This window comes from Natator depressus, chromosome 8, assembly GCF_965152275.1.
Source record: "Natator depressus isolate rNatDep1 chromosome 8, rNatDep2.hap1, whole genome shotgun sequence".
Taxonomy (NCBI): domain Eukaryota; kingdom Metazoa; phylum Chordata; order Testudines; family Cheloniidae; genus Natator; species Natator depressus.
Window position 1 is genome coordinate 3,604,385 of NC_134241.1, and position 25,551 is coordinate 3,629,935.

At 42.3% G+C, this 25,551-nt stretch overlaps 1 protein-coding gene across 4 annotated transcripts in view; it reads right to left on the reverse strand.

Moving 5' to 3' along the window:
• Window positions 1-25,551, reverse strand: part of SGCD (sarcoglycan delta) — a 499,695-nt gene that overhangs the window by 50,036 nt on the left and 424,108 nt on the right. For all 4 annotated transcript variants that reach the window (XM_074960242.1, XM_074960241.1, XM_074960240.1 and 1 more), the window contains 3 exons: window positions 24,640-24,727; window positions 21,326-21,445; window positions 3,884-3,956 (listed from right to left, as the gene is read on the reverse strand). In XM_074960242.1, coding sequence (XP_074816343.1) covers window positions 3,884-3,956; window positions 21,326-21,445; window positions 24,640-24,727 — 281 coding nt within the window. The remainder of the gene's footprint in view (window positions 1-3,883; window positions 3,957-21,325; window positions 21,446-24,639; window positions 24,728-25,551) is intronic.

A 25,551-nucleotide genomic window follows, 5' to 3' on the forward strand; every position in this document is an offset into this window, starting at 1 on the left:
TGTTAGTCATTATTGATGAGTGCTCAAGATACCATTTAGCAGAATATGTAGCATTAACAACAATCATCACTGCATTACACAAAGCATTCATGATCTTTGGCATTCTCAACAAAATCAAAACTGATAACGGACCCATCCGGATTTTTGTTGGCTCATGGAGCATAAGCCTTTTTGCAGCATAGGAGAGATTCATCGCAACCCGTGCAAATAGATAAAAAATAGCAATGTCTCTCAGATGTATCTATGAAACCAATTCTTATGACCTTATGGATCTCCCTCACATGAAATGACAAATGCCACACCCATGTGGCTGATGTTTCAGAGGAAGGCTATGAAACAATTTCTCTCCATCTAAGCCATCCCAGGCCAAAGACATAGGAAGATGAGACTAAAAGAAGATGACCAAGCAGAAGCTAATGTTGATCAACAAAGAACAGTTATATTGTCTGATCTCTGGAAAGGTGACCATGCACTTGTAAAGCAGCCAGTGACTAATAAGTGAAAAAGCCTGTATGAACCAAGACTTTTCAGCAGGAAGAAGAAGGCAGAAAATCTGCTGAAAATGATGCTTATGTAATCATCTGGAACATATCATTCTGAGAGACAGACAGACAGACACTAATAAAGGTAGCTTGGGGGAGGGGGAGGGAAAAAGAAGGAAAGAGGGAGTGAGGGAGACAGACATTATGGGGTGTTGTCTATTTTAAGGAGAGAAATCACTTTGTATTTGAAGAAGAGGAGGAAGAAATACAGATGGTCTGACTCCCCAGAGCAGGTGGTCTCCTCTCTTTTTGGTAATGACAGTAGCTGTCACCTTATTTTGAAGTCTCCTACAGGAAAAGTAGTGAAATCGATATAAAATCAGAAATAGCAAAATGATGTACTAGACAGTGAGTTTTAGTCATTTGGTCTGTGAGGAGTGAACAAAGCACATGGCACCTGGATACAAGAAGATAGGCCAACAACGGAGTCATGGATTCCAAGGCCTGTAGAGTCTGCGGGATACTAGGACCATGCCTCATTGACAATAAACCTGGCTGGGTGCCTTAGCTAAAAACTGAGTCAGTGGATTTATTGGGCAGTTCAATTGGAGTCTGCTGTCTCTGCTATCTGCGCAGAGCTGGGATAGCACGCTTAAAGAACACACACATGCAGCCAAACATCTGTCAACAGTAGGTTTTCTAAACCTTTCATCATTCTCGTGGCTCTTCTCTGAGCCCTCTCCAATTGTGGACACCAGTCTAGCTAATTGAAAACTGGGTTGTTGTTTTTCTTGAAACTTAAAGGGAAAAAAAAGTCTGCTCTTTTATCACTGTATAATGTGACAGGGTTTTCACAGTCATTTTGCAGTAACAATTAGCATCCCTTATCCAGTGATCTAGCCAGCTACCTAGCATAGGTGTTTATAACATGCTGATCTCCCAGATGTGCAGAGCAAATCAGGATTAACAACTCATCCAGTCCCACTTCACAGTAGCCAAGGATCTTTGGATTACTCTAAAGGGGCAGGTTATGTAATTTTGAGGAGGTACAGCATTGCTACCAACAATAGGAAGACACTAGAAAGTGCCCCCCTCCCCAAGGCTAAGGTTACTTTCTCTTGGAACCATATTTTGCCCCCAGAAGAAAACATTTCACATAAGAAGCTTGAGCTGCCCTATGCTTCAAGAGACTCATGTACCTGAGGAGACCGAATCACCTTTGCTGGCTAGGGACGCGTACATGCTGCTGTCCTGAGCCTGTCCGGAACATTGTGCACAACTGGTGCCATAGTGTCTCCTCCCTTGAAGGTTACGACCGTGTAGAACAGCTTTAATTTCTGAAAACGGATATGATTTTCAAAAGCCCCTAAGTGATTTAGAAGCCTAAGTCCCAGTTACAGAGAGCCTAATGCAAGTTAGGCTCTTAAGTACTTAGGCCACTTTTGAAAATGGGACATAGGTGCTTTTGAAAAATATACCCAAGGTCATGATCCTTCCTATGACGGCTGCGGCAGGGATGTGCTGTACCAGTGCATCTTCCGTCCAGCTGCTCCTTTTCCGGCTAATGCCACCCACATCTCGTCTATGCAGGCTGCCTGCAGAGCTCACTAGAAGGGAGGCAGCATCTGCTTTGTGCTCCCACATCATCATTCCCTTTCTGCCCCTGGAGACCCTGCACCTACACTTGCTGAAGCTGCCGCACTCTGGGTTGACCCAAAGCTTTTAAGAAAAATAGTAATATACTGAGAGGGAGAAAGCGGGTTTTACATCAGAGCAGGTGGCAACATGGTGAACGTTCATAATGAACTGAACCAAAACCCTGTTGTATTTTTTGATCTAACAAGCGGGCTGCTGGTGTGTTAAACGGAAGAACTAGAGACATTCCTGAGAGACAGTAAAAGGTAATAAGATACTAAAGGGAAGGAAACTAAGATGTTCTTTAGCATCCACGGTGATCTAGCTGGGCCTAACTACTACTTCCAACATCAGGACGGAGAGAGTTAACAATAGACACCAATCCCACGTTGGGGCGATGCCACCAATGAAACCAGGCTGCAGCTGTTCTAACACTGCTTCCTCAGTAACCTTTCCTGAGAAAGGAAGGTTAGAGACCAAAGATTAAGTGACAAGTTTGTCTCTATCTCTAGAGACTTTCTTCCTGAGCAGGGGTTCATTATCAGTTGGCTGACTTTGTATCCTCTTGGTGGAGGCATTAAACACCTAGTCAATAACAGACCTAGAGGTTTTCTCCAGATATGACAAAGGGCGGGGATCTAGCTGACAAGTGGTGGGACAAAGCTCTCCCAGTGCACCTAAAACCTCAGTGACTGAAACAGAATGAAAGCCAGATTGCGAAGTGGTGTGTTTGTTGCCTTCTGCATTCTCAGTTTTGGCCAAGTACCCCTTTCCAGCTGCATCCCCATATTCACCAAAAATAACCAGATACTGTTGGAAGAGTTAGTTTGTTCCACCAAGAACCAGTCCCCACACCCAAATCTCTCCCTTCCAGAGGCTTCTCATCCAGACTGAACCTGCACACCAAACCTTGAAGTTTGCCCATTGTTAGAGTATGTAGGAAGGCTGGTCCAGTGGACAGGACACTAGCCTAGAACTTAGGAGACCTTGGTTCAAGTCCCTTCTCTGCCACTGACTACCTGTGTGACCTGGGGCAAGTCACTTGGCCTCTTGGTGCCTTCGTTCCTGATCTGTGAAGTGGGGATACTTGCCTTGCTTTTCAGGGGTGTTGTGAGGATAAATACATTAAAGACTGTGAGGTGCTTTGAGATGTAGTGAAGAAAAGTGCTACACAGAGCTAGGAATTATCATGATGAAATAAATAAAGTCCTGCATTCGAGTGAGGGCAAAGCTGATTCTCTAGAGCTGTGCTATTTATTCCCCTTAAGTGTTGCTTTCTGTGGGTGGTATTTCTGTGAATGTCAGTGGTAGTGGCCTGCGCGTACAGCTAGTCACAGTTTCCGGGTCAGAGAAGGGGTTCACATCTCTGTAAGGGAGAAAATTCTACGAGTGCATCATCCTTTTGCCTGCAGTCACTCTCTCTGATTGAATGTGGCCTCCAGTACCTTCAGTTGCGATAGCCAAGGAAATATTTCTATTTTCCTTTTTAAAGACTGGCTAAGTGGAGGGTGTTGGAGAGGAGAAAGGAAGCTCTCGTGACCCATATTTTCTTTTGACTCAGTCATAGAGATTTGCTTTAAAGTGTTCTTGCCTTTCTTCTATTCCATGGCGTTTGCTCCGCAATGTTAGCGCCTGTAACCTCGGCTCAGTGCATTCCAAAGGGAATTTCTCAACTGCTTGTGCAGGGATAGAAATGCCGCCACTCAGTATGCAGAATTCCAACACGGCGCCACTGAGTTATATTTAAACCATATTCCAAAGTTTACCTTAGTTCCTTGAAGGGGTCTGCCCTGACACTGGGAGTTTCTATAGATTTAGGGAACACTGTGCCTTCTGCTCCTGAAATAACAAAACAGAACACAAGATGTAGATGTTACAAACTGTAAGCAGGGGAGTGATTCTCAAATCACACTTGGCACAATTTACAGGTTATCTGACCCCTGCATGCCCCCACTCCATCCTCACAAGTAGTCGGGTTCAGAATGCTGAGCTGAATTTCCAAAGCTGGCTGTCTCGTTTGCACCCAGAACCTGGGTGCACTCTGCACAATGCAATTCCTTCTGTTCTAAGGATGAAAAAGATTCAGACAGCCAGTTTGGAAAATTTGACCCCTTGTTATGCATAAATGTCTCTAGTACAGATGCACACTTCATTAGCTAATACAGATGCATATCATGAAATGATTTATGTTTTCTTGCTGCAATGGACTTAAAGGAGAGAACAAAATCCCGGGTTAGTAGAGACACCTCAAAAGGTTCGCAGTGACTTGCATGCTGAATAGGGAGGTGGTGCTGTCCAGTGAATAAACTACAGGACAAGAAGGCAAGAGACCTGGGGTCTAATTCTAGCTCTGCCACTGATTTTGTTGTGTGACCTTGCACAAGTCATTTGCTCTCTCTCTCTTTCACATTTCCCATCTGTACACTGGGGATGATAATGGTTTACTTACCTTTTTCAGATCTCCAGATGGCAAGTACGAACTATGAGTCACAGATTTATAAATATTAAGACCAGAAGGGACCCTTATGATAAATTAATATGACCTCCTGTATAATACAGACCATATAATTTCATCTAGTAATCTCTACATCAAGTCAATATTTTGTGGTTGAACTATAGCGCATCTTTTAGGAAGACAGAGTCTTGATTTAAGTACTTAATGATGGAGATATACCTCCACTGTTAAAAATTTGCACTCTATTTCAAGTCTGCATTTATCGAGCTTCAATTTCCATCTTGTGTCTTGGTTTGCTAGATTAAAGAGCCTTCTATCAGAAATATTCTCCCTTTGTAGGTACTTATAGACTGGGATCAAGTCACCTCTTAATCTTCTCTTTGATAAGCTAAATAGATTGAGCTTCCTAAATCTTTCACTGAGGTCTGTTTACCAGACCTCAAATCATTCATGCTCTTTTCTGATCCCTCTCCAGTTTACAACATCCTTCTGAAGGGAAAACACCAGAACTAGACACAGATTTCAGTAATGGTGCCACCAATGCTTTATGGAGGTAATACCATCTCCCTTCTCCTACTCAATATTCCCCTGCTTATACATCCAAGAATCACATTGTCCCCTTTACCCATAGCATCGCATTGGGAGCTTATGTGCAGCTGGTTATCAATCATGATCTCCAAGGCCCTGATTTTTAAAGGTATTTAGGCATTGTGGGATTTTAAAAAGGGATGTACACACTTACGAGCCAAAATCCATAAGTGCCTAAATCCCTTAGGAAAATGAGATTTAGGCTCTTATATCAGTTAGGTGTTGGAAGGCCGAGCACTGCAATGCCTAAATACCTTTAAAAATCTGGGCCTAAGACCTTTTCAGAGTCACTGCTTTCCAACCTACAATCCCCTATCCTGTAAGTGCGACCTACATTCTTTGTTTCTAGATCTATGACCTTGTATTTGATTGTATTAACACACATGTTGAAACGAATTCAGCTTAGCAAGAAATCCAGATAACTTTGCGTAACTATCCTGTATACCTTATCACTATTCATCACCAGTTTTAATGGCATCTTGCAAACTTTACCAGCAATGATTTCATATTTTCTTCCAGATGAATGATAAAAGATATCGAATAGCATGGGGCCATGAACAGATCCCTAGGGGCCATGACTAGAAACCAACCCCTTTCCATTACATTGTGAGATCCATCAGTTAGCTGGTTTTTAATTGATTCAATATACGCTACATACTTACTGACTATTCCTATGTGCACTTCATAAACTATCAGTAGGAAATTCTTTGAACAACAATATGTATGTATTTTTTGAGATGAAAAAGAAAAGTAAGGTTACTTACCTCATAGTAACTGGAACTCTTCAAAATATGTGGGCCCTATGGGTATTCACTGTGGGTGTGCGTGTGCTCTGCATGTCTGGGACTGGAAATTCTTCAATAGCAGTATCCATTGGTCCATGCCTGCACCTCCTTGTGCTGTGAACCGAAGGCATAAGGAACTCTGACAGTTTGGGAAGGAGGGGCTCCTGTCGTCTTATAGCAGAGGAGGATGCGGTTGGAAATCCATTTTGAGACAGTACAGGAAGCTCTAGTGTGGACTGCTTACCAGGAAGACCTGAGGGCAGACAAGGCCAGGCTTGAAGCCTGGGATCTTGGGCAGGAGTATTCTGAATACTGGAGCAATAAAAGGCAGGTGGGAGCATTCTCTGCTAACTAGATATAAATCTACTAATTATCTAAAAGAGGAGTATGATAATAAAAACTATTTGCAATATTCACAAGTTAAAGATAGAGCAAGCTCGAAGGCTACAGAGTGGGAGTGTTCTGTCCCAGTGGTAGACAGGACCTGAAGAGGCGGTCGGTCAAAGCACCAGGAGGCAAGAGGGCACAGGTGTGGACCAACGTACACAGCTGCTGAAGAAGTACATGTGCACCGGCAGTGAATACTATAGAGACCAGCACTAAAAGAAAAACCTCAGGGTTACCATCCCCTGCTTTCTCCCCAGAAAAAACAGCAACATGATACGCCTCGCATTGAAACCTGCTTATAGTGGAAAAATTCCACTGGCTTCAATAGAGTTACATTTGGTTTACACCAGCGTACCCCACTCACTACGTTAAGGAAAAGTGAGAATTAAAACAAGTTTTCTAATATTAACTCTACAAAACCAAACTCATGCTTTTTAAAACACTGTAAACTCAGAGATGATAAAGAGTAGTCTAAAGTTTGAAGCACTGAGAATTAAAATTGATCTCGTGGCCCAATATAAGATATTTAGCTCTTGACTTAACTATAAGCCTTTATTGCTACAAGTTGTCAAAAGTATCTGTAACTTGAGAACTCTGAAGGTTACTATTACCTGATTTGTCCTCTCCAAACTGTTTCCAAATAGTTTAATCCACACAATGGTACTCGTTAGTAACTTTGCAATGAAATGTGGCAAAAACAGAAGCCTGCACATAACTGAATAATAAAATGAGGATTTTTGGGATGGGGTGAGTGCGTGGGCATATTTGGGGGCTTGACAGTGGTGCACATAAAATATTCCTGGTCATTTTCCACTTGTATTATTGGGTTTATGCTCACACTGTGACTGTTGTTTACAGTTAAAAGAAAAGGAGGACTTGTGGCACCTTAGAGACTAACACATTTATTTGAGCATAGGCTTTCGTGAGCTAAATAAATGTGTTAGTCTCTAAGGTGCTACAAGTCCTCCTTTTCTTTTTGCGGATACAGACTAACATGGCTACTACTCTGAAATCTGTTGTTTACAATTATAATTCTCATTAGTTTTTTTTTTAAATAATAAGTAAACTACACTAGTCAAAGTAATGGAGACATGTAAATGGCCAGTGATGATTTGGGCCTGGTGGCTAAATTGTGGACTTTTATAATGGCCTGGAGTTTACCAGGAATTCGTTATTTAATTTGGGATGAGGAAGCAATTTTTGAAACACAACCAATGAAGTTTCTAATCCATGGAGATTTTGGAAAGGCTCAAACTAAGAACATCTATTATACTGGAGCCAGACTTCCTTTCAGAAAATCAGCCATCTCCTTGTCTTCCTTCTCTGATATTCATTGCTGTGATACCTTAAGCCCTACTTTTCCTCAGTAGTGATACAGACACATATGCAGTGGGAACTGGAATGAGCGAATCAACCCACGTCACACAGGTCACTGGCCAGGTCTCACACAGTTGCAAATTGGGGTTAATTCCTGACCCAAGAGAGTTGGAAATAGAGGATTTACAGTAAAGGTTGAAAATCCTGTATCTCATAACCAGTCCTATGAGATATGCACTCTCCCTAGAACTCTGGCAGTTTCTGCTACTCTAGACTGGGCCATAGACAGGCTACGCTGGAAAGTCAATAACCTGAGAATAGAGATGGCCCAGAACAATTGGGCAAAATGTGGGTAGTATTCAGAAGTTTATGCCCAGCCACAACCAGTTCGTTTCCCTTTGCTTCTGTTCCTTATTCATAACCTCAATTATGAATATTTGACCGGCATTTGGTTACAAATGGAAAAGAAAACACAAAACACTTATTGCACTTCTATCCCATACATTTTGTGTCTTCCTATTGTGAGAGTATCATTTCCCATTACTCACTCCTGCAACGTATACGAATAACATTACAGCTTTAGATACATTTAACCAGACTGGGATTCCGGTAAAACTCTGGCCTGTTAGCTACTTTGGAATTCTGTTGCTAGAATTCAGTAACATCAGCTTTGCAAACCTCTCAGTTCTTGTTTTCAGTTTGCTTAAGTTGAGGAAAGCAGATCTTTGGCAAATGTGGTAAATGTACAATCTGAAAATTTTCACATGCATCCATCACCTCTCTCCCCAGTTAGAGGTATCTCAGTCTTCCTCCACTTTTATTGAACATAAAGCAAAAGCAAAGTTAAGTGAAATTTACTACTAAATTATTTTTGTCTCCTGGTTGATGTTATTAAAACAGTTCATATCCACCGTGAAAGATTTATAATATCAAATGCTGTTTCATTTTAAAGTATTGGAAGTATTTTTTCACCTTATAAGTCTATCTAACATGGCACAGCCTCATTTGTCTACAAACAGCCAGATACAGTTAAGCAGACAAATATCATATAATTTGTATCCATACGTACTGTATGTCCCTAGATAATAAATTATTGTATTCTTATTATTTCATAAAGACTTCTATTAAAACCCATGCCTACCAATTCTCTCTTTCGACACTGTAATTTACCAGCGATAAATGTTCATAAACAGTTTGAGTGAAAAATCTATATATCCATTTCAGCTTTATTTTAAATTCCACGTAATATCCCTCAAAAATGATTTCATCAATGTGTTTCCATGAGCTGGTTCTCTGTCCAATAACTTAATTCCACACAATCAATCAGGTGCTTATTCAGCATGTGACAGGATCTATCTGAAGTGTTTTGAATGACCGTGAAGATCCACCCGAGAGTTGTTTTTTCTCTGAACTGGCATAAGTTGGTGGGGTAAAACCTGGCAAAATAGTCTGCATGTGTTGAGCTACTGCATTAGCAAGAAGCAAGACTTTTATGCTAAGGGAATGATTCCTGTTCAACTTCACATATTTTTTCTTTCGTTTGAGACTGTATTCTGTGGGTTCACTGACTTATTCCCACTCTGTATCAAGGGCCGACCTCCTGATACCGGCTCTGTTGGCTTGTTACATCCGCTGCTGCACTGGGTTTCTCTATACCTTCACTCCACCACAGGTAGGCACAAAAAGATGGGGTGAGAATAATCTCAACAGCGCGCTTTCAAGAGGCAGCTGCTCGAGTTTAAATCGGGCTTCCAGGTCCCTTCAACTCCATTTGAGAATTAAGTGCCACTGCCAGTCTCCATCCTTTCTGAACAGCTTCATCTGTTGCCGGTGGAGTCAAAGAGCGGGCCCTTTCTCCCACCGCTGGAGGGGGGCTGTGGACCCAGACGTCGCTCTTACACTTCAGAAGTGGAAGCAGCACGTGACCCAACAGGCTGAGGCTCTGGCAGATGGCCTGCCCCATGACATGCTGTGTGACATCTCATATTGTATCCCTGTCGTCTGTAAAAGAAGGCTTTATCCCTGATCCTTCCTTTCAGAGTTGGCCGTTGGCACATTTATCAGGTGAGTGTCAATGCTCATGCATTTCCTTCCTCCATACAAAAACAGTGAAGCCAGATTTCCACCTTTAATTAATTTGCAAGTGCAGAGATGGACAACTGAAGATGTTGCACTGGTAGGCAATGGGTGGATAATTCTGCTGACAGTGCTTCCTGGCAATCAGCTCACCAGCAGACAGGCTAAGATTTTCAAAACTGAATGACTAAAGTTGGACCTCTACATCCACACTTAGGGCTTGTACACACTAGCACTTACATTGGTGTACCTTATGTTGCTCCATGGTTTGAAAAAGGCAGCCCCCTGAGTGACGTAAGTTACACCGACCTAAGTGCCAGTGTGGACAGCACTATGTCAGTGGGAGAGCTTTTGCTCCTGACATAGCTACTGCCTCTCGAAAAGGTGGATTCATCATGCCGACAGGAGAGCTCTCTCCCATCAGCATAGAGCGTCTGCAGTAGCCGTGCAGCAGCTGCACCACTTCGGCAATTCTAGTGTAGACTAGCCCTTAGACATCTTGAAAAGTAGCCTAGCTTTGAAAAGCCAGTGGGAGGAGCTGGGTGCTTAGCACTTTTGAAAATTAGGCCAATTATTTGCAGTGAGGCTGAAACTTTAGGCCAGTTTTGAAAATCTTGGCCATGAGAACTCAAAGTTGTGACTACAGTTCAATTGGTAGGGGCAAACTGCACATGTATAAAGAGAAACAAGGTCACAGCCCAGATAAAAAGAACCAGGGTGCATTTCCAAGTTATTTTCCACCCTTTTCTTTTTCGTGGTCAACGTTTCTTTCTTGTTCCATTTCCTCTTCTATTAATAACCCTACATCCATGGAACAGTTTTAGTATTGTAAATCACTGCTTTACAATAAAATAGGAGTCAAATTGTTCTATGAAGAGATTCTTAATTACTTTAAGCTTGTATGAACTTCTCTTTAAAAAACTCCCTGTAGTCTCATGTAATCTGAAATTAATTTTTTTCAGATAGTCAGAGGAAAATGTACACTGTTGTGATTTCCAAAAAGCTTCTGTGGTCACTATTACCGATCAGGGTGCATTCAGCAACTCACTCATTAAAATACCATGTAACTAGGTTCTCCTCTGTGGGTCCCAGCAGGTCAATATGCTAGACTCTTTAGAAAGTTAACCGGCAGTGCCAACAGATCCGAGGGAAGTAAATCCAATACAATATAGTCAGTAATGATCTGTGCCTGCTTCTTTTAATTCAGAGCTACTTTAAAAGCCTTATTCATCCTTAATCTATGTTCTTAAATGGGTGAACACAGTAATAGTGATTGCTCCCCGTGTAATCCCATCAAATCTGAAATCAATAGAAGTTCCATTCCGTGCCTCACCAATATAAAATGGCTAGATTCAGCGAGGGTAGTGGAAAAAAGTAATAAATCTTCCTGTTAGAGAGCTTATTCCTTCACTCTCCCACTTCCCTGGTCCTTCTCGCATGAACAGAGAGCAACAATACCCGAAGTCCGAAGGTGCAAACAATTCGATGTTTATTGGGGTGAACTTCCAGCAAGCTTAAATACAAGTTCCTTTTTCCTTATTTTCAAATCCCAACTTACTTCCTGTTTGCCCCTAATTTATATAGTAATATTCTTAGCTATACCTTAACCAATCATTCTACTGAAATTTAACTAACCAATCCTAACATATTGTAACATGATTAGCTAACCAATTATATCCCACCACCTTAATTAGATTACACCCAGCAAAATTAATTATACAGCAGACAGAAACAATCACAGAACCAGACAGAGATTATACAGACAAACAATAGCAAAGTGGGAACTCTAATGACAAAACAATACAGAAGTGAGGATTTCACATCCCAGCTATTGATAAGTGAGTTCTTGCCAGACAGGATGCTATCAAACTAAGTTTCCTTTTACATTTTCTAGGAACTTCCCTTTCTCTGGAGGTGATAGGAATTATCAGGACAGGATTGTATTCAGGACAGGATTGTATCCTAACAGCCCAATAGCACCTTCTTTCAATGTGACTAGTTTGGAATGTGAGGAGGTGACCGGTCGCTTCCCAGCTTATGGCTGCCTCTGCTGCTTAGCCAAAGGCCTTAGCCTAAGAACAGGGCCTCAGACTGTCACAGTAAGAGAAGGCCCTTACACCAGCAGACAGTGATTTTGATTCTTTCTTTTATACCTCTAGAACTAGCCAAGTGATAAGAATACACCTAAATTCTTAAAGTACAGGCCTTTACAGACAGGCCTGAATATCTATATCCTAACACTTCCTTCCTTCCTTTCTTTCTTTCGCAGACTAGCCATTGTTTTGCCATAACCAATATTGCTTCAACTCTGCTTTGTTCCCTTTGCTTTCTCACCATCTTTTTAAGACTTACATTAGAAAATTATTGGTACTTGTCAAGGTTCCTTCCCCACTCTGAACTCTAGGGTACAGATGTGGGGACCTGCATGAAAGACCCCCTAAGCTTATTCTTACCAGCTTAGGTTAAAAACTTCCTCAAGGTACAAACTTTGCCTTGTCCTTGAACCCTATGATGCCACCACCAAGCGTGTTAAACAAAGAACAGGGAAAGAGCCCACTTGGAGACGTCTTCCCCCCCAAAATATCCCCCCAACCCCTACACCCCCTTTCCTGGGGAAGGCTTGATAAAAATCCTCACCAATTTGCATAGGTGAACACAGACCCAAACCCTTGGATCTTAAGAACAATGAAAAAGCAATCAGGATCTTAAAAGAAGAATTTTAATTAAAGAAAAAGTAAAAGAATCACCTCTGTAAAATCAGGATAGTAAATACCTTACAGGGTAATCAGATTCAAAACATAGAGACTCCCTCTAGGCAAAACCTTAAGTTACAAAAAGACACAAAAACAGGAATATACATTCCATTCAGCACAGCTTATTTACCAGCCATTTAAACAAAAGGAAATCTAATGCATTTCTAGCTAGATTACTTACTAATTTAACAGAAGTTCTGAAGAGCATTCCTGACCTGTTCCCAGCAAAAGCATCACACAGACAGACAGACGCTTTGTTCCCCCCCCTCCAGCTTTGAAAGTATCTTGTCTCCTCATTGGTCATTTTGGTCAGGTGCCAGCGAGGTTATCTTAGCTTCTTAACCCTTTACAGGTGAAGGGGTTTTGCCTCTGGCCAGGAGGGATTTTATAGTTCTGTATAGAGAAAGGTGGTTACCCTTCCCTTTATATTTATGACCGCACTGTTGACAATTGTGTTTATTTTTAATAAAAACATAAAATGAAATATTTTGAAAGTCCACAAAATCATTAAAGAAGCCAAAATTCAGGATGATTACCTTGGTACCAAACAATTATTGTCTGTACTAATTCCCCTTAAAGGAAAAAAAAATGCCATAAATCTCAAGGGCCTGATAACACAGATTTTTTCTGCAAATCAGACAAACCAATTTTCTTATATCTGGCACCAATAAAACAGATAGTGCAAATAAAAACAATGTAATTTACATATCAGTAAGTTATACCAGACTGCCCTTTCGATGGGAAAGTCTCTTGGGCCCAGGGATTTTGTTTTAACATACTGGCTTAAGGCAGCTGTTTCCTTGCTGTGTTCAGCTCCAGCCTTAGGGTTGAAGGACAAAGATGCCCACCGAGGGTCAAAAACATTGAATATATTTCTTACTACTTCTGTTCAAACTACTAAGTCCTAAGTCCTTAGCCCTGGCCAGATTGTGCCTCCCTGAGAAAACCCATGGGAAGGGGAAAAAGGGGAGATCGCTGTGAGCGATTCCAGACATTGTATTGAAAGGCAGGATTTGCTTACTCACCCCTTTCCCAATCACAAAGCCAATGATGCCCTGAGCTCCCCAGGGACGTCAGGATATCAGCATCAGGAGGCCCGGGGGTCTGTGCTCTCAGCAGTCCCACTCAGTGCACCCTCTCAGGACTTCTGCAGCCAAAAGCAGCCCCTAGGGCACACCTCTAAAGGAGGATCCTCACTGCAGAAAAGGGGACCAATGATATGAAAGCTGGCCTGACTACATTACCTTTGCACTGTGAGCTCCACTAGGTACAGGGGAGAGTATGTACCTTCTTCCTGCGGCCCACCCCATCCCTTGAAGAGTCCCTGTAGCATCAAGGAACCCTGTTGCAAAAGTGGCTGAGGGTCCTCTTCACGCATGGATCTCACAGCATGACTGGGCCCTCGGTTTGTATTCAGTGCTTACCCAGGCAAAATTCCTGAGTGTCACTCAGAGTTTGTCTGAGCAAATATCAAGACTTCAGGATTTGGTCCTTAATCTGTCTACAGGCGCACAGGATTTGAAAGTGAGGAAGAAACCTCATTTCCTGTCAGCTCAACTGCAATTCATAGCCAAACGGTGCAAATGGATCACCCTTTCTCATGCCTTTAGTTACTGGTGGACAGTGTATTGATTTCTCATCGCATCCCTTTTTCCTTTGTTAAATATGATTTTTTTGCACCCTAGTGATGCAAAGAAAACACATTAGAGGTTTGATCAGACTGCAGTCACACAGCTTTGCCTGACGAATAAAGGAAATGAATACTATTTCCAGCCTTAGTGCTGCCAAGGCTAAAATCTGTTAGCACTTGTCATAATGTTTCATCAGCAACTTAATTTTTCTCTTTGTCCATTCTTCATCGCACTGATGGCAGAACGTGGCTCTCACTCCCAGGTTACATTATTAGTACTACTAACGTCCTCAAGAGCTCAGTCAGACCTGGACAGAAACTGAGAATGAGTGTTGCAGGCTCACAGCGGCCTCCTAAAGAAGTGGTCTTCCACCATCTACAGCATAGTGCCTTATTTTACTCAGACACAATCATCTTTTAGATGGTTCGCAAAGGACAACTGTCACCACCATTTTAACCCTCTCCAGTGACGTCCTCCCTCTTTCGGAAGAGCTAGCTACTGGAACTGTGGCCGGGATGTTTCACCTCAGGAATACACACCGCACAATCCTCTCTATTTCAGCACTGGGATTCAAGATTGCTATTTGTCCACACACACAGCATTTCAGTGTACATAATGGTGAGAGCACGCGGTCCATTTCATTTTGACTCGTACCAGACTTGAAAGCTTTGCCTCCGAAGGTGGGAAACTAGTGCTACTGCTCACACTGCCATGCAGACTCCAGCCAAAAGCCATTCTGAAAGCACAATTACCACCGCAAAGGTTAAGCAGAGGTCTTGACCTGAACATTTCAGACAGAAACAAATGTCCCTCAGAGAAGTGTATATGATAAAAAATTACTGTAAGATAAAAAATGTACTGCATAAGATTCCCCATCTTTTTCCATCTCCACCTGAAAGGTCCTGAGTTTATCATTTACCTTTGCAATAAAAGTAACTGACAAGCAAATAACGTTGTGGCTAGTATTCATAAAAACTCAGCTGTACTATTATACTCATTCTGCTGGACAAATCTCAACTAGCCCAGTATGTAAAGTGTATGCCAAGAATTTACTAAAAGTGCAACACTAAAAGAATCAGGAGGCTTATTTGTTCTCTATCAGGCTTGGACCTCCTTTGTAGCACCTCCTTTGCTCCTCCCAGACTACGGCAACACAAGACCTACTGAAAATGTTTGAGGGCGCAAAGCCGTTGAGACAGCTGGGATGGTTTACACAGAGATATTAGTTCATCACATTCATGTTAAACCGTATCCTCCTCCTGACCAACCTGGAAAGCGCTGGGGGCAATACAAATTCCCTTTTCATCCTCTCTTGTGGAGTGGCAGTCTAATACTTGTGAACACAAGATTGCAAATTCAAAACAGATTAAACCAAAACCAAACCTTTGGTTTAAAGTGATCATTCTGTGAGGCCATTATGTAGAGAGTTCTTTAGCCACAGGCATACCAGGTTATGTTGCTTTCCATTTGTAGTGCTTTATTAACTAAAATCTTTATGGTGTTAATACATTTCTCCTGTAAATAACGAAGTAGAAATGTGCCTTTGGAACAAATGACTACAGACCTATTAATAAATTAGCAATTACATTTCAGCACCTGAGACTCCACCTGAGTTACTAGACACATTAGTGAAATCAAATCAGCAGGAAAAACTGCTCGTAAGAACAATGATCCCAAAACAGAGAATGGTCCAGAAAGCAAGTGTGGTTAGCAACACCCCCAAACTCTGTATATTGATGCTCCATTTCATGGTCCACGTGGAATTTACCATGGGTCCCCCACTTAGGGCCACAGAAGGACGTGAGCACAGTAGAACCAGAGCAGTTTTGCTACACAGACATGGCTACAGGAGAGGAGACAATGAAAGGGGTCAGCTCAGCTCCAAGGGGGCTCTGACATTCTGGTGTGTAGGGATGTAATGTGGGCAGAATGAGACTTGGGTCAAACTCCCCTGCAGAAGAGCTACTGCAGTCATGAGCCTGGGAGATTGAGGGGGCAGGATTCCGTCCCACCATAACCTCAGGAAAGCACAGCCGCTTTAGCTGGCCTGTGCCATGGGGAGAGGGTTTAACCCAGTGTTTAGTCATAGCAATAGTAACCATTTATATTATGGTAGTCAAGTTTGGGACTCCTTTCACTTGGGGACAATCTCTGCCCTGGAATTCGTATGTTTTATACAATAGGGGCCTTATGCAAAGCCCACTGAAATCAAAGGAAACTCTTAGATGCCTTATTAGTGATCTTTGTCATATCACGAGAACCACCAAATATGGCACTTGTGTACAGTGACTACGTCCCACTGCACCTCAACCTGGCTCCCACATGTCTATATTGGCGCTTCCTCTACAATTCAAAACCAGAGACCAAAACAGCCAGTACAATGCGTAAGCACTCTCCATATTGTCTTGTTTTAAGATCATCACAATTCATCTGGATTTCCACCAATATTCAGTAAAAGAAAAACATCAATTCACTTCCCACCATAAATATTAATTACCAGAATTTGTTGGCAAGCTTTCCTGAAAACAAACTCTGAAATCTAACGTCCAAAAAGATGTCAAGGCCTTTGGGAGAACTGATTCCAGCATGCCATCTGATGTTGTTTTAAAAGGCTAAATTAAGAATCTGACCACAGTTTAATTTCTGTAAAAACTCTCACTAATTTAAATTGCTTTAGATTTAATTAAAAATGCTTTTGTATAGAGATAATAATGTAACTCTGGTAATTAGTATCAAGTGGCATCTAGAGGGCATATTTAAAAACTAATCTGGAGAATAAATAGAGCTAATTAACAGTTAGAATAATGCTTTATGATTATCCTTTGTTTATAAATGTTATAATGTTCAATGTGTTGTAAAACGAAATTGGTAATTAATGTATATCAAAGTTACTTTTCAATGTTCTTTTACTGAAGCATCTCTTAGATACAACATTTTTTAGATGATCATAATTTGTTTTATTTCGGGGTGGGGGAAGGGGTATGTGAGAGAGGGGAACTGTTTACAGCACAACATGTGAATTTAGTTAGGGCCAGTTTGTTTCTCCTTCCACTGTTCAGAGTGTGAGAGTTTATGAGCCCTTGGGAGATACCCAAATCAGCACTAGATTGTGTCTTTTTGGTGCGTGCCAAGCTATACAGTGTGGGGGAGGATATAGGGAACCCTAAGCTGTCCTCCTCAGTGAATGTCTGCCATGTGAGACTCAATGAGGAGTGAAGTTCTACTCAGTGGGAGTAACGGTGGCAGATTCTGCCTCTGAGGGGTCGACTGTGAATCAAAGCCATAGCCCGCTGTATAGAGGACGATCCAGTGGTTAGGTCACCAGCCTAGTAACCATGTTAAATTCTCCACCCTGCCACAGACTCCCTGTGTGACCTTTGGCAAATCACTTCACCTCGCTGTGCCTCGGTTCCCCATTTGTAAAATGGGGTAATAACCCTGCAAAACCTCACAGGGGTATGTGAAGATAAATGCATTAAAGATTGTGAGGTGTTCAAATATTATGGTAATGAGGGCCATATAAATACCTAAGGCAAAGAGATATGTCCAGGCAACAATGTGGATTCCTACGTAGCTGCCATGACTGTCCTGCTTCTCTGTCTTTGAACTCCTGGAATTGACCTCAGCTCTGACTTAGATCCTGACTTCCATCGATCCCTGGAGCCCCAGCACTGATCCTGATCCCTGGTATTGACTCCTGGCCCAATTCTTGTTCCCGCCTCCAGTTCTGTCCTTCGGCTTGACTCCTGACTCAGACTCTGGCTTTGTCCCTCAGCTTCACTCCGACACCAGCTCTGACCCCTGGCTTCGGCTCCTGCCACTACTCCTGACTATCTTCATCCAGGATCCTGACCCTCAGGTCCAGACAAGAATATTGGAAGGAATACAAAGGTACAGAATAACATCTCCTGGCATGGTAAGCAGCGACGACAACCACTTTTTGAGACACAGTTAGATTACAGAAACGAGGGCGAAAAAAATCAAAGCCCAACACAAACGCTGAAAACGTTGCAGCTCAAGGTTACTGAAATACTGTACAGTATAACCTCTATTCTCCTGTCACCATATCTTTTCTTCTTTCATGTCTCTACCTAAGCCTGATAAAACCTTGAGAGAGATTCTGCTGCAAACATAAATAAAAATGCACGATAGCATTAGCAAGCTCCCCACTCCTTATGTTCCAGTGACTACAATGAGGCATAAACTCAAACTGATATATCTAAAACTATTACTGGTTCCTCCAGAGCAATTCAAGTAAATAATAGACAAATATTTTTCGAGCCATGTCATCTGAAAAGGAGTATTTGCAACCTGTGGAATACTTTTTATCAGCTAATTATCACTTGGTTTGACCAAGAAAAATGGTCTAATATATCCTTGTACTCTGAGATCTCCAGGAGAATACTTAGACTGATCATTTCCTGAATTCATAAGATTTGAGTTGATCAAATATCTCTGAAAAATGCAGTGGAGGATAGGAGACTTGTGTTAAGAGCCTAATTTTGTGGTACATATTCTACTGCTCTAAAACTGCACATTTGCTTCAACGGTCAAGTTTTAAATTTTCTAATAAAAAAGAGACACCATGAAGTCTGGAAAGCACCAAATTACAAAATCCATATAAACATATATATATATATATATATATATATATATATATATATATATATATATATATAAAAATACACACATATTCCATACAGAAAGTGATAGATATAGATAGGTATATTACATAGTGTGACAAAGTTCCTCCTCTACCTTGGTGGGTCTTGTGCTTACTGGCGGATTTGCTAGCCTTGGAGCTTCACGGCAGCCCTCAGCTTGGCCATTTTTTTGAACCCACAGTCCAGTTCGACTCCTCCTGTGTCTGACCAGGAGTTGGGAGGTTTGGGGGGAACCCGGGCCCGCCCTCTATTCCGGGTTCCAGCCCAAGGCCCTGTGGAATGCAGCTGTCTAGAGTGCCTCCTGGAACAGCTGTGCGACAGCTACAACTCCCTGGGCTATTTCCCCATGGCCTCCTCCCAACACCTTCTTTATTCTCACCATAGGACCTTCCTCCTGGTGTCTGATAATGCTTGTACTCCTCAGTCCTCCAACAGTCCGTGTTCTCACTCTCAGCTCGTAGTGCCTCTTGCTCCCAGATCCTCACACACGCACCACAAACTGAAGTGAGCTCCTTTTTAAACCCAGATGCCCTGATTAGCCTGCCTTAATTGATTCTAACAGCTTCTTGATTGGCTGCAGGTGTTCTAATCAGCCTGTCTCTCTTAATTGTCTCCAGAAGGTTTCTGATTGTTCGGGAAAAGGGACCTACTTAACCTGGGGCTAATATATCTGCCTTCTATTACTCTCCTGTAGCCATCTGGCCTGACCCTGTCACAATAGATATGTAGGTTGTTTTATTTTTTAAATGAACACTTACATGCTCTTTTTCCTCAATTAAAAACATCCTCCACCCAATACTCTTTTGCAAGCCTACTATAACCAAACAGCAAGCACTGTACTGGAGGGCAACAGATTTAGGCTCACAGACTCTATTGGCAGAAGGGACCATCATTACTCCTTGACAGAAAAAGGAGTAATGGTCTCAAGTTGCAGTGGGGGAGGTTTAGATTGGATATTAGGAAAAACTTTTTCACTAGGAGGGTGGTGAAGCACAGGAAAGGGTTACCTAGGGAGGTGGTAGAATCTCCTTCCTTAGAGGTTTTTAAGGTCAGGCTTGACAAAGCCCTGGCTGGGATGATTTAGTTGGGGATTGGTCCCGCTTTGAGCAGGGGGTTGGACTAGATGACCTCCTGAGGTCCCTTCCAACCCTGATATTCTATGATTCTGATTCTATGATCATGATCATCTAGTCTGAGCTCCTGCACATCGCAGGCCACAGAACCTGCCTAACCTCTGGCTGAGTTAGTGAAGTCTGCAAATCATGATTGAAAGACTTCAAGTTACAGAGAATCCACCATTTACACTAGTTTAAACCTGCAAGTGACCCATGCCTCATGCTGCAGAGGAAGGTGAAAAGGCTTCACGCTTCTAAAGGGGTTACGATATATAACTATGGGAAAAAATGTTTAAAAATTATTAAAAACACCTAAACAGTCTCTTTTCCACCTAACTGAAATAAACACAAAGGCTGCTCAGGCATTCGACCACTCGTACTCACAAGATAATGCCAGCATAAACTTCGACAGAAGGACCTGGTGCAGGAAACTCTGGGGAGTTAAGCTGATCCAGGCTGCAGTAGCATAAAAAGACAAACCCCTGGTTTATAGGGGAGGGGTTTTTCAGAGCAAGCACAGCCCTCAAAGTAAATTAAGCCAGTCAAAGAGGAGCAGCAGCAGAGGGATGCACCAATTCTGTGGCTTTCAACAGAGAATCCTGCCAGTAGGACTCCTGCAGAGTCTGGTGGGAGTTCGTGTTACCCCGGCCTACCTTGAATTACTGAAGAAGTCCAGTGGATGACAACAGTGGAGAGTCTGGCTGCCTGCCAGGGGGGGTGGGGGGTGAATCCCTCATTGGGTCTAGCGGATTAAGCCATGCCAGCAAAAAAGCCATATTGGGCTCCAAGACACAGCAAACTCTCATATGGATATTAAGGAAAAATTAGGTAATATAAGATAAAAGCTCATAGACTATCAAGGAAATTAGTATGGAGACTAAAAATACAATGTGGGAAGCAGTTCTTCTAAAAATCGTATTGCTTTAGAATGAATGTAGGATTGGTGAAAGGACCAGATCAACAGGATTGGAATCCTCTATTTATTCCCAGGACAGTGACTGTGGCCGTGAAAGCTCCCCTACACTGCTCCATCATCATCCGTCATCTTGGACCCAAAGGATCGAGCAGGTAGCTCAGCCTCCAGAATCATCCAGTGTTTGGCCTCTCTGCTAAGACTGCCAAAACTAGTTATTTACTTCTCCAGTGAACCTGGATTGCAGCCACCAGTAACTTATTAGGAAGGCTAGCCAACAGCCATCACATGACAGCAACGGTCACAATCAGCTTGAGGCACATTCAAAGCAAAGATGTAGGTGCAAGGCAGTGAGTCCCATTACCAATCCCATGAGCAGTCCAGTCTCCAAAGGCTTGACCAACCCCCACTGATGTCAACAGAGTTTTGGTGTTGACTTCAAACCAAGCTCGACCAAGCTCTTAGAAAACTTTCTGAGAAGTTTAGACAGTTTTAGAACAGTTGATTTGTCTAAGAGCTCTTACCTAAAACTCTCAGTCTCTCTGCTCCCACGACCACTTCGTTGTCATCTGCAGAAAACAGCAATTTTCCAGAGAGGGATTTCACCTCGAATTTTTGGCTGTGTGCTTCCACTGCTTGGGGACCTAGAACGGGAGAAAAGATTTAGCCCACGTTTTCTGAAGAAAATCATATGGTATTTTTATGAATGCAATAAATCTGAATGTTGAGATTATCCCAGTAATTCTGCATGTATGATCTACAATTTGATCAACCACTCAGAGAGATTTCTCCTCTTGAGAGTGTGACTTCTCCTTAGGAAAGGGTAATAACATGATGTTTAAACCGCCCTGTAAAAATGACCATGATTTCTTCCTATGCCTTAATGAACATTTGTTGACATTACAAAACCACCAAGCAACTTGTCACAACTGGGAGTTTCTGCTAAAGAAAGACCCAGGCATGAAATAGCAGAGTGTGTTATCGGCCCTGATTTAAGTGCATTGGCACAGCTGTACAAGGTACGAAGATTTTTGCAAGGCATGAGTGCATGAAAAGGAGGAAAGGAAGCAAGTCCAACATCTGCCCTTTCTTTGCTTGGCTCTCACTTCCATATAAATCCAATTTACCCTGAATAAACTGATGCTGGTATCTGACATGCTCCAATCCAAAAGGAATATAAAAATCAGGAACAAGTGCTTCATTTTGAACTGTAGACTAATGGCCTGTTCTACTGAAATCAATAGGAGCAGATGAGGTACAGTACTAAGAGTCTGACCCTGAGAAGGGATGAGCATTTTCAAATGAGCCTTCTTCAGGATGAGGCCCTAAGTGACTGGCTTTCAAGTGTGTACAAGACAAAATAAAGGGCAGTCACCTATAATATTTCAGAAAGTTTTATATGAGTAACACTTCCCCAGTATTTAGCTCTTATCTTAATACTACTGCTGTCTCTTGATGTGCTCTGCAATCTAATGCTGGGAAGTCTCTGGTAATGCTTTTTGTTCCAAAGCCTGACAAACATTACCTGCCCTTGTGGCCATTCCATGCCGGTCTGTGGCTCAGCAGTGCAAAGAGCTGACCCTTCTGCTACCTGACCAGGACTCAACTTGTAAAAATCACAACTTAACATTCCTCTCCTACCTATCCCACGCCACGCACAACAAAACCTAATTGATTTGCCATGGCTCATGGCAGATGATCAGACCCAAATGTTTCTCTCACTGTCTCCCTGACTAGTCTCACTTCTCAGAAGAGAAATGACTCTTGAAGGGCCAAGGTTTTTAAATGTGGGCTCTAACACTGTGTGCTCACAATTGCTTGCCCATGCAGTTGCGTGCACTAGCATTTATGCATGCCAATGCTGCCTGAGTGCACAAACAATTAATTGTGTGCACAGTGGTGGGTACAGAAAGTAGAAACTGTTTAATTCTGTGGAAACACTAAAGGATCCTGTAAATCATTCTGAGAAAATCTCACAATTTTTGGCAGCTTTTAGGTTCGAATTTCTCTCTCTACCTACCCACGACTGCAATGCGCTCAATACAGGACTACATCTTAAGACCACTCGGAACGGACTCTGGCGCAGAATGCAGCACCCTGCTTACTAATCAGAGTGTCACACTGAGATCTCACATCATCAGCTTTCCATGAGCTGTGTTGGCAGCCTGTGAGTTCTCTGTGTGGCGTTTCAGGTGTCGGTTTTAACCGGTAAAGCCCTATGTGGAAACTGGTTCCCTGAGAAGACAGCCTCGCTCTGCATGCCGTTCCACCTCAGCTGAGATCAGCAGAGTTGCTTAAACTGGAAACCCCTCAATTTAAAGAGATGGGAGCAGCTGGCAGGGTGTTCTCTATGAAGGGCTCTCAATTGTGGAATTCTCTTTCCCACTCCTCATTAAAGAATTTGTATTTGAGATATGCTGTGTTATCCCACCCTTCTTCTGAGGCATGTAAGGGGGATGTGGGCTGACAGACACACACAGTGCTACTATATTCGATTACGATTACTGCTGTCATCAGGAGTTGGTTTCTAAACTATGGAGCAGGAGATTTTTAGAGTAGTTATATTTAGGTTCAGTTATATTATATGGTATCATATAATTTACCATGACTTTTAAGTGTATGCAAAGATACCCAGAGCATGTAATGGGTGTTGATTGCAGCCTTTATACATCAAATTAAAAGTATTTGGTTATTTATGTTGCACCGATCCCAATGGTGGAGAAGCATCTGACATTCCAAGCCAAACAGGCCGGCAGCAGTATGTTTATGATCTTTTCCAAAAGTCAACCTCCCATGCCTTCATTAGAGCTTGCATCTCTACTAGCCACTTTGCTGTGTTGGGTCTCATTTCGGTGTTGGCATGGTGTGTGCTTTGTGTATGTGTGTGTGTGTGACAGAGCTGCTGTAACTTCTACTAACAGCCATCTAGACACTTCCAAGCTCTACCAAAACAGAATCACTTGAGAGACACAAAGTTTCCATGGGAAATAAATGGCAAATGACCAACAAAGTAAACAAGTTCCTTTTGAATGGCAAAATCTGGGAGCTCAGGATTGAATTTATTTCCCTCCTCAAGGCAATTTTCACATGCACCTTAAGTCATTGGTTACTGAAGCTGGTTAATTATTTAGCACTGTGGCTGGAGGTGAGATGGAGCCAGCCAGACAATCCAAACTCATGTAGAAAAAACATGTTTATGGATTACTGGCTCCACCACACAGCAATACTTCTCCCTGGTCATAGCCTGCTCTGTTTGTATATTAAGCATTTTACATGCCGCTCTCTCGACACAAATCACACATGCTCTCAAAGACATACCCGTGCGGTGGATTTCTGAAACACTGGTTTCCCCATCAAACATGAAGTGCTAATGCTCCTGAGAATAAGGGTTCTTTAGCAGCAGAAGGAGCGTTGGGTTTGGAAAACACTCAATTGCAGAGCATCTGTGCAAAGCTGGTGCTAACCAACAGAGTTCAAGAGATCTTAGGCAAGTTAAAAGTATCTTGGGACAATCCTGTGCCTGTTACAAATGAAATGTCAGACTGAATATTTTCTTCCTGACCCTGAAGTCATACAACTAACCTTTTGTCTCTGGATTGACTTTCAAATGACAATGATTTTCAGCTTCTTTATTAGAAATGTGCAGCCAGCTTCTTCTCCAGCACAGCTCTAACGTTCTTATCTTTTGTTTCTACAAAATGGAGCTAACTTTTAAGTTGTACTTCACTAGAAGCCTTAGCTACCCTCCTCTGTACTGTTTAATGATTGTAAATTATCCCACAGCACAGGGTCCTTTACATCTTCTTAATTCTTTCCTCTGGTGTTTTCTCTTCCTTACCTGTTACAAGACGAGTAAGGACTTTAGTCTTCTCATTGAGAATGTTCACTGTAACATTTCTGGCAGATTGGAAGTACAATGGATTGCCCTATAATAAGAGCACAAGAGAAAGCAAATAAGAAGGGAGCTTAAAGAAGAACACTCTTGAGAAAGCTGTAGGATGTGTGTGCTCGGCCATGGGGCTTCTAGTTTCTCCTGATCTTTGAAAAATGGTCACAAAGTTAGAAGTCCGTTTGAAGTGCAGGGAAGATGCTTGTGTGTGTTAGTTTGTGTTCGACTGAACCCTGCATCAGAACATGCACCAATACAGTGACTGCGCAGTAGATGTTACATAACCCCACCAGTGTCCGGGGACAGTGTTTCACACCCACAGTGCATTCACTTTGCACAGGCCTAAATGATCAATCCCACTTCCCTCTTTACCCTGGATAGTGCACTGAAGTCTAATCATACTGTAGGAACTGTCATCTTTATTACTGGTGTAATCTGACCAACCTGTTATTTAAAAACATTGGTGCGAGGTGAGTCTGATGTGAACTTCCCAACATTTTAGGGTGTTTGGACCTGGGGTTCGGGTTGGTCCTCTCCTTAGTTACTGCAGCATATTTGGTAATCAAACCTATAACATCTGCATAAAACTCCAGATTAAATGAGCAGGTGTTATTTTGTGAGTGTGGGTGTTTTGTGAGTGCGCGGGTGTGTGGGAACATGTGCGTTGTGTGAGAGTGTGGGGGGGAAAATATGAATGAGAGAGATTCTTGATAACATTTTAAAACAGCTTTTGTTCTCAATCCACTTATGAGGCGTACCATACATACCATTACATAGCATTTACATCCAGCCCACGGCGCTGAGCACTCTGAGCCAGATTCAATGCATTGATTTCAATGGAGTTATGCAGCTGGATTTGAC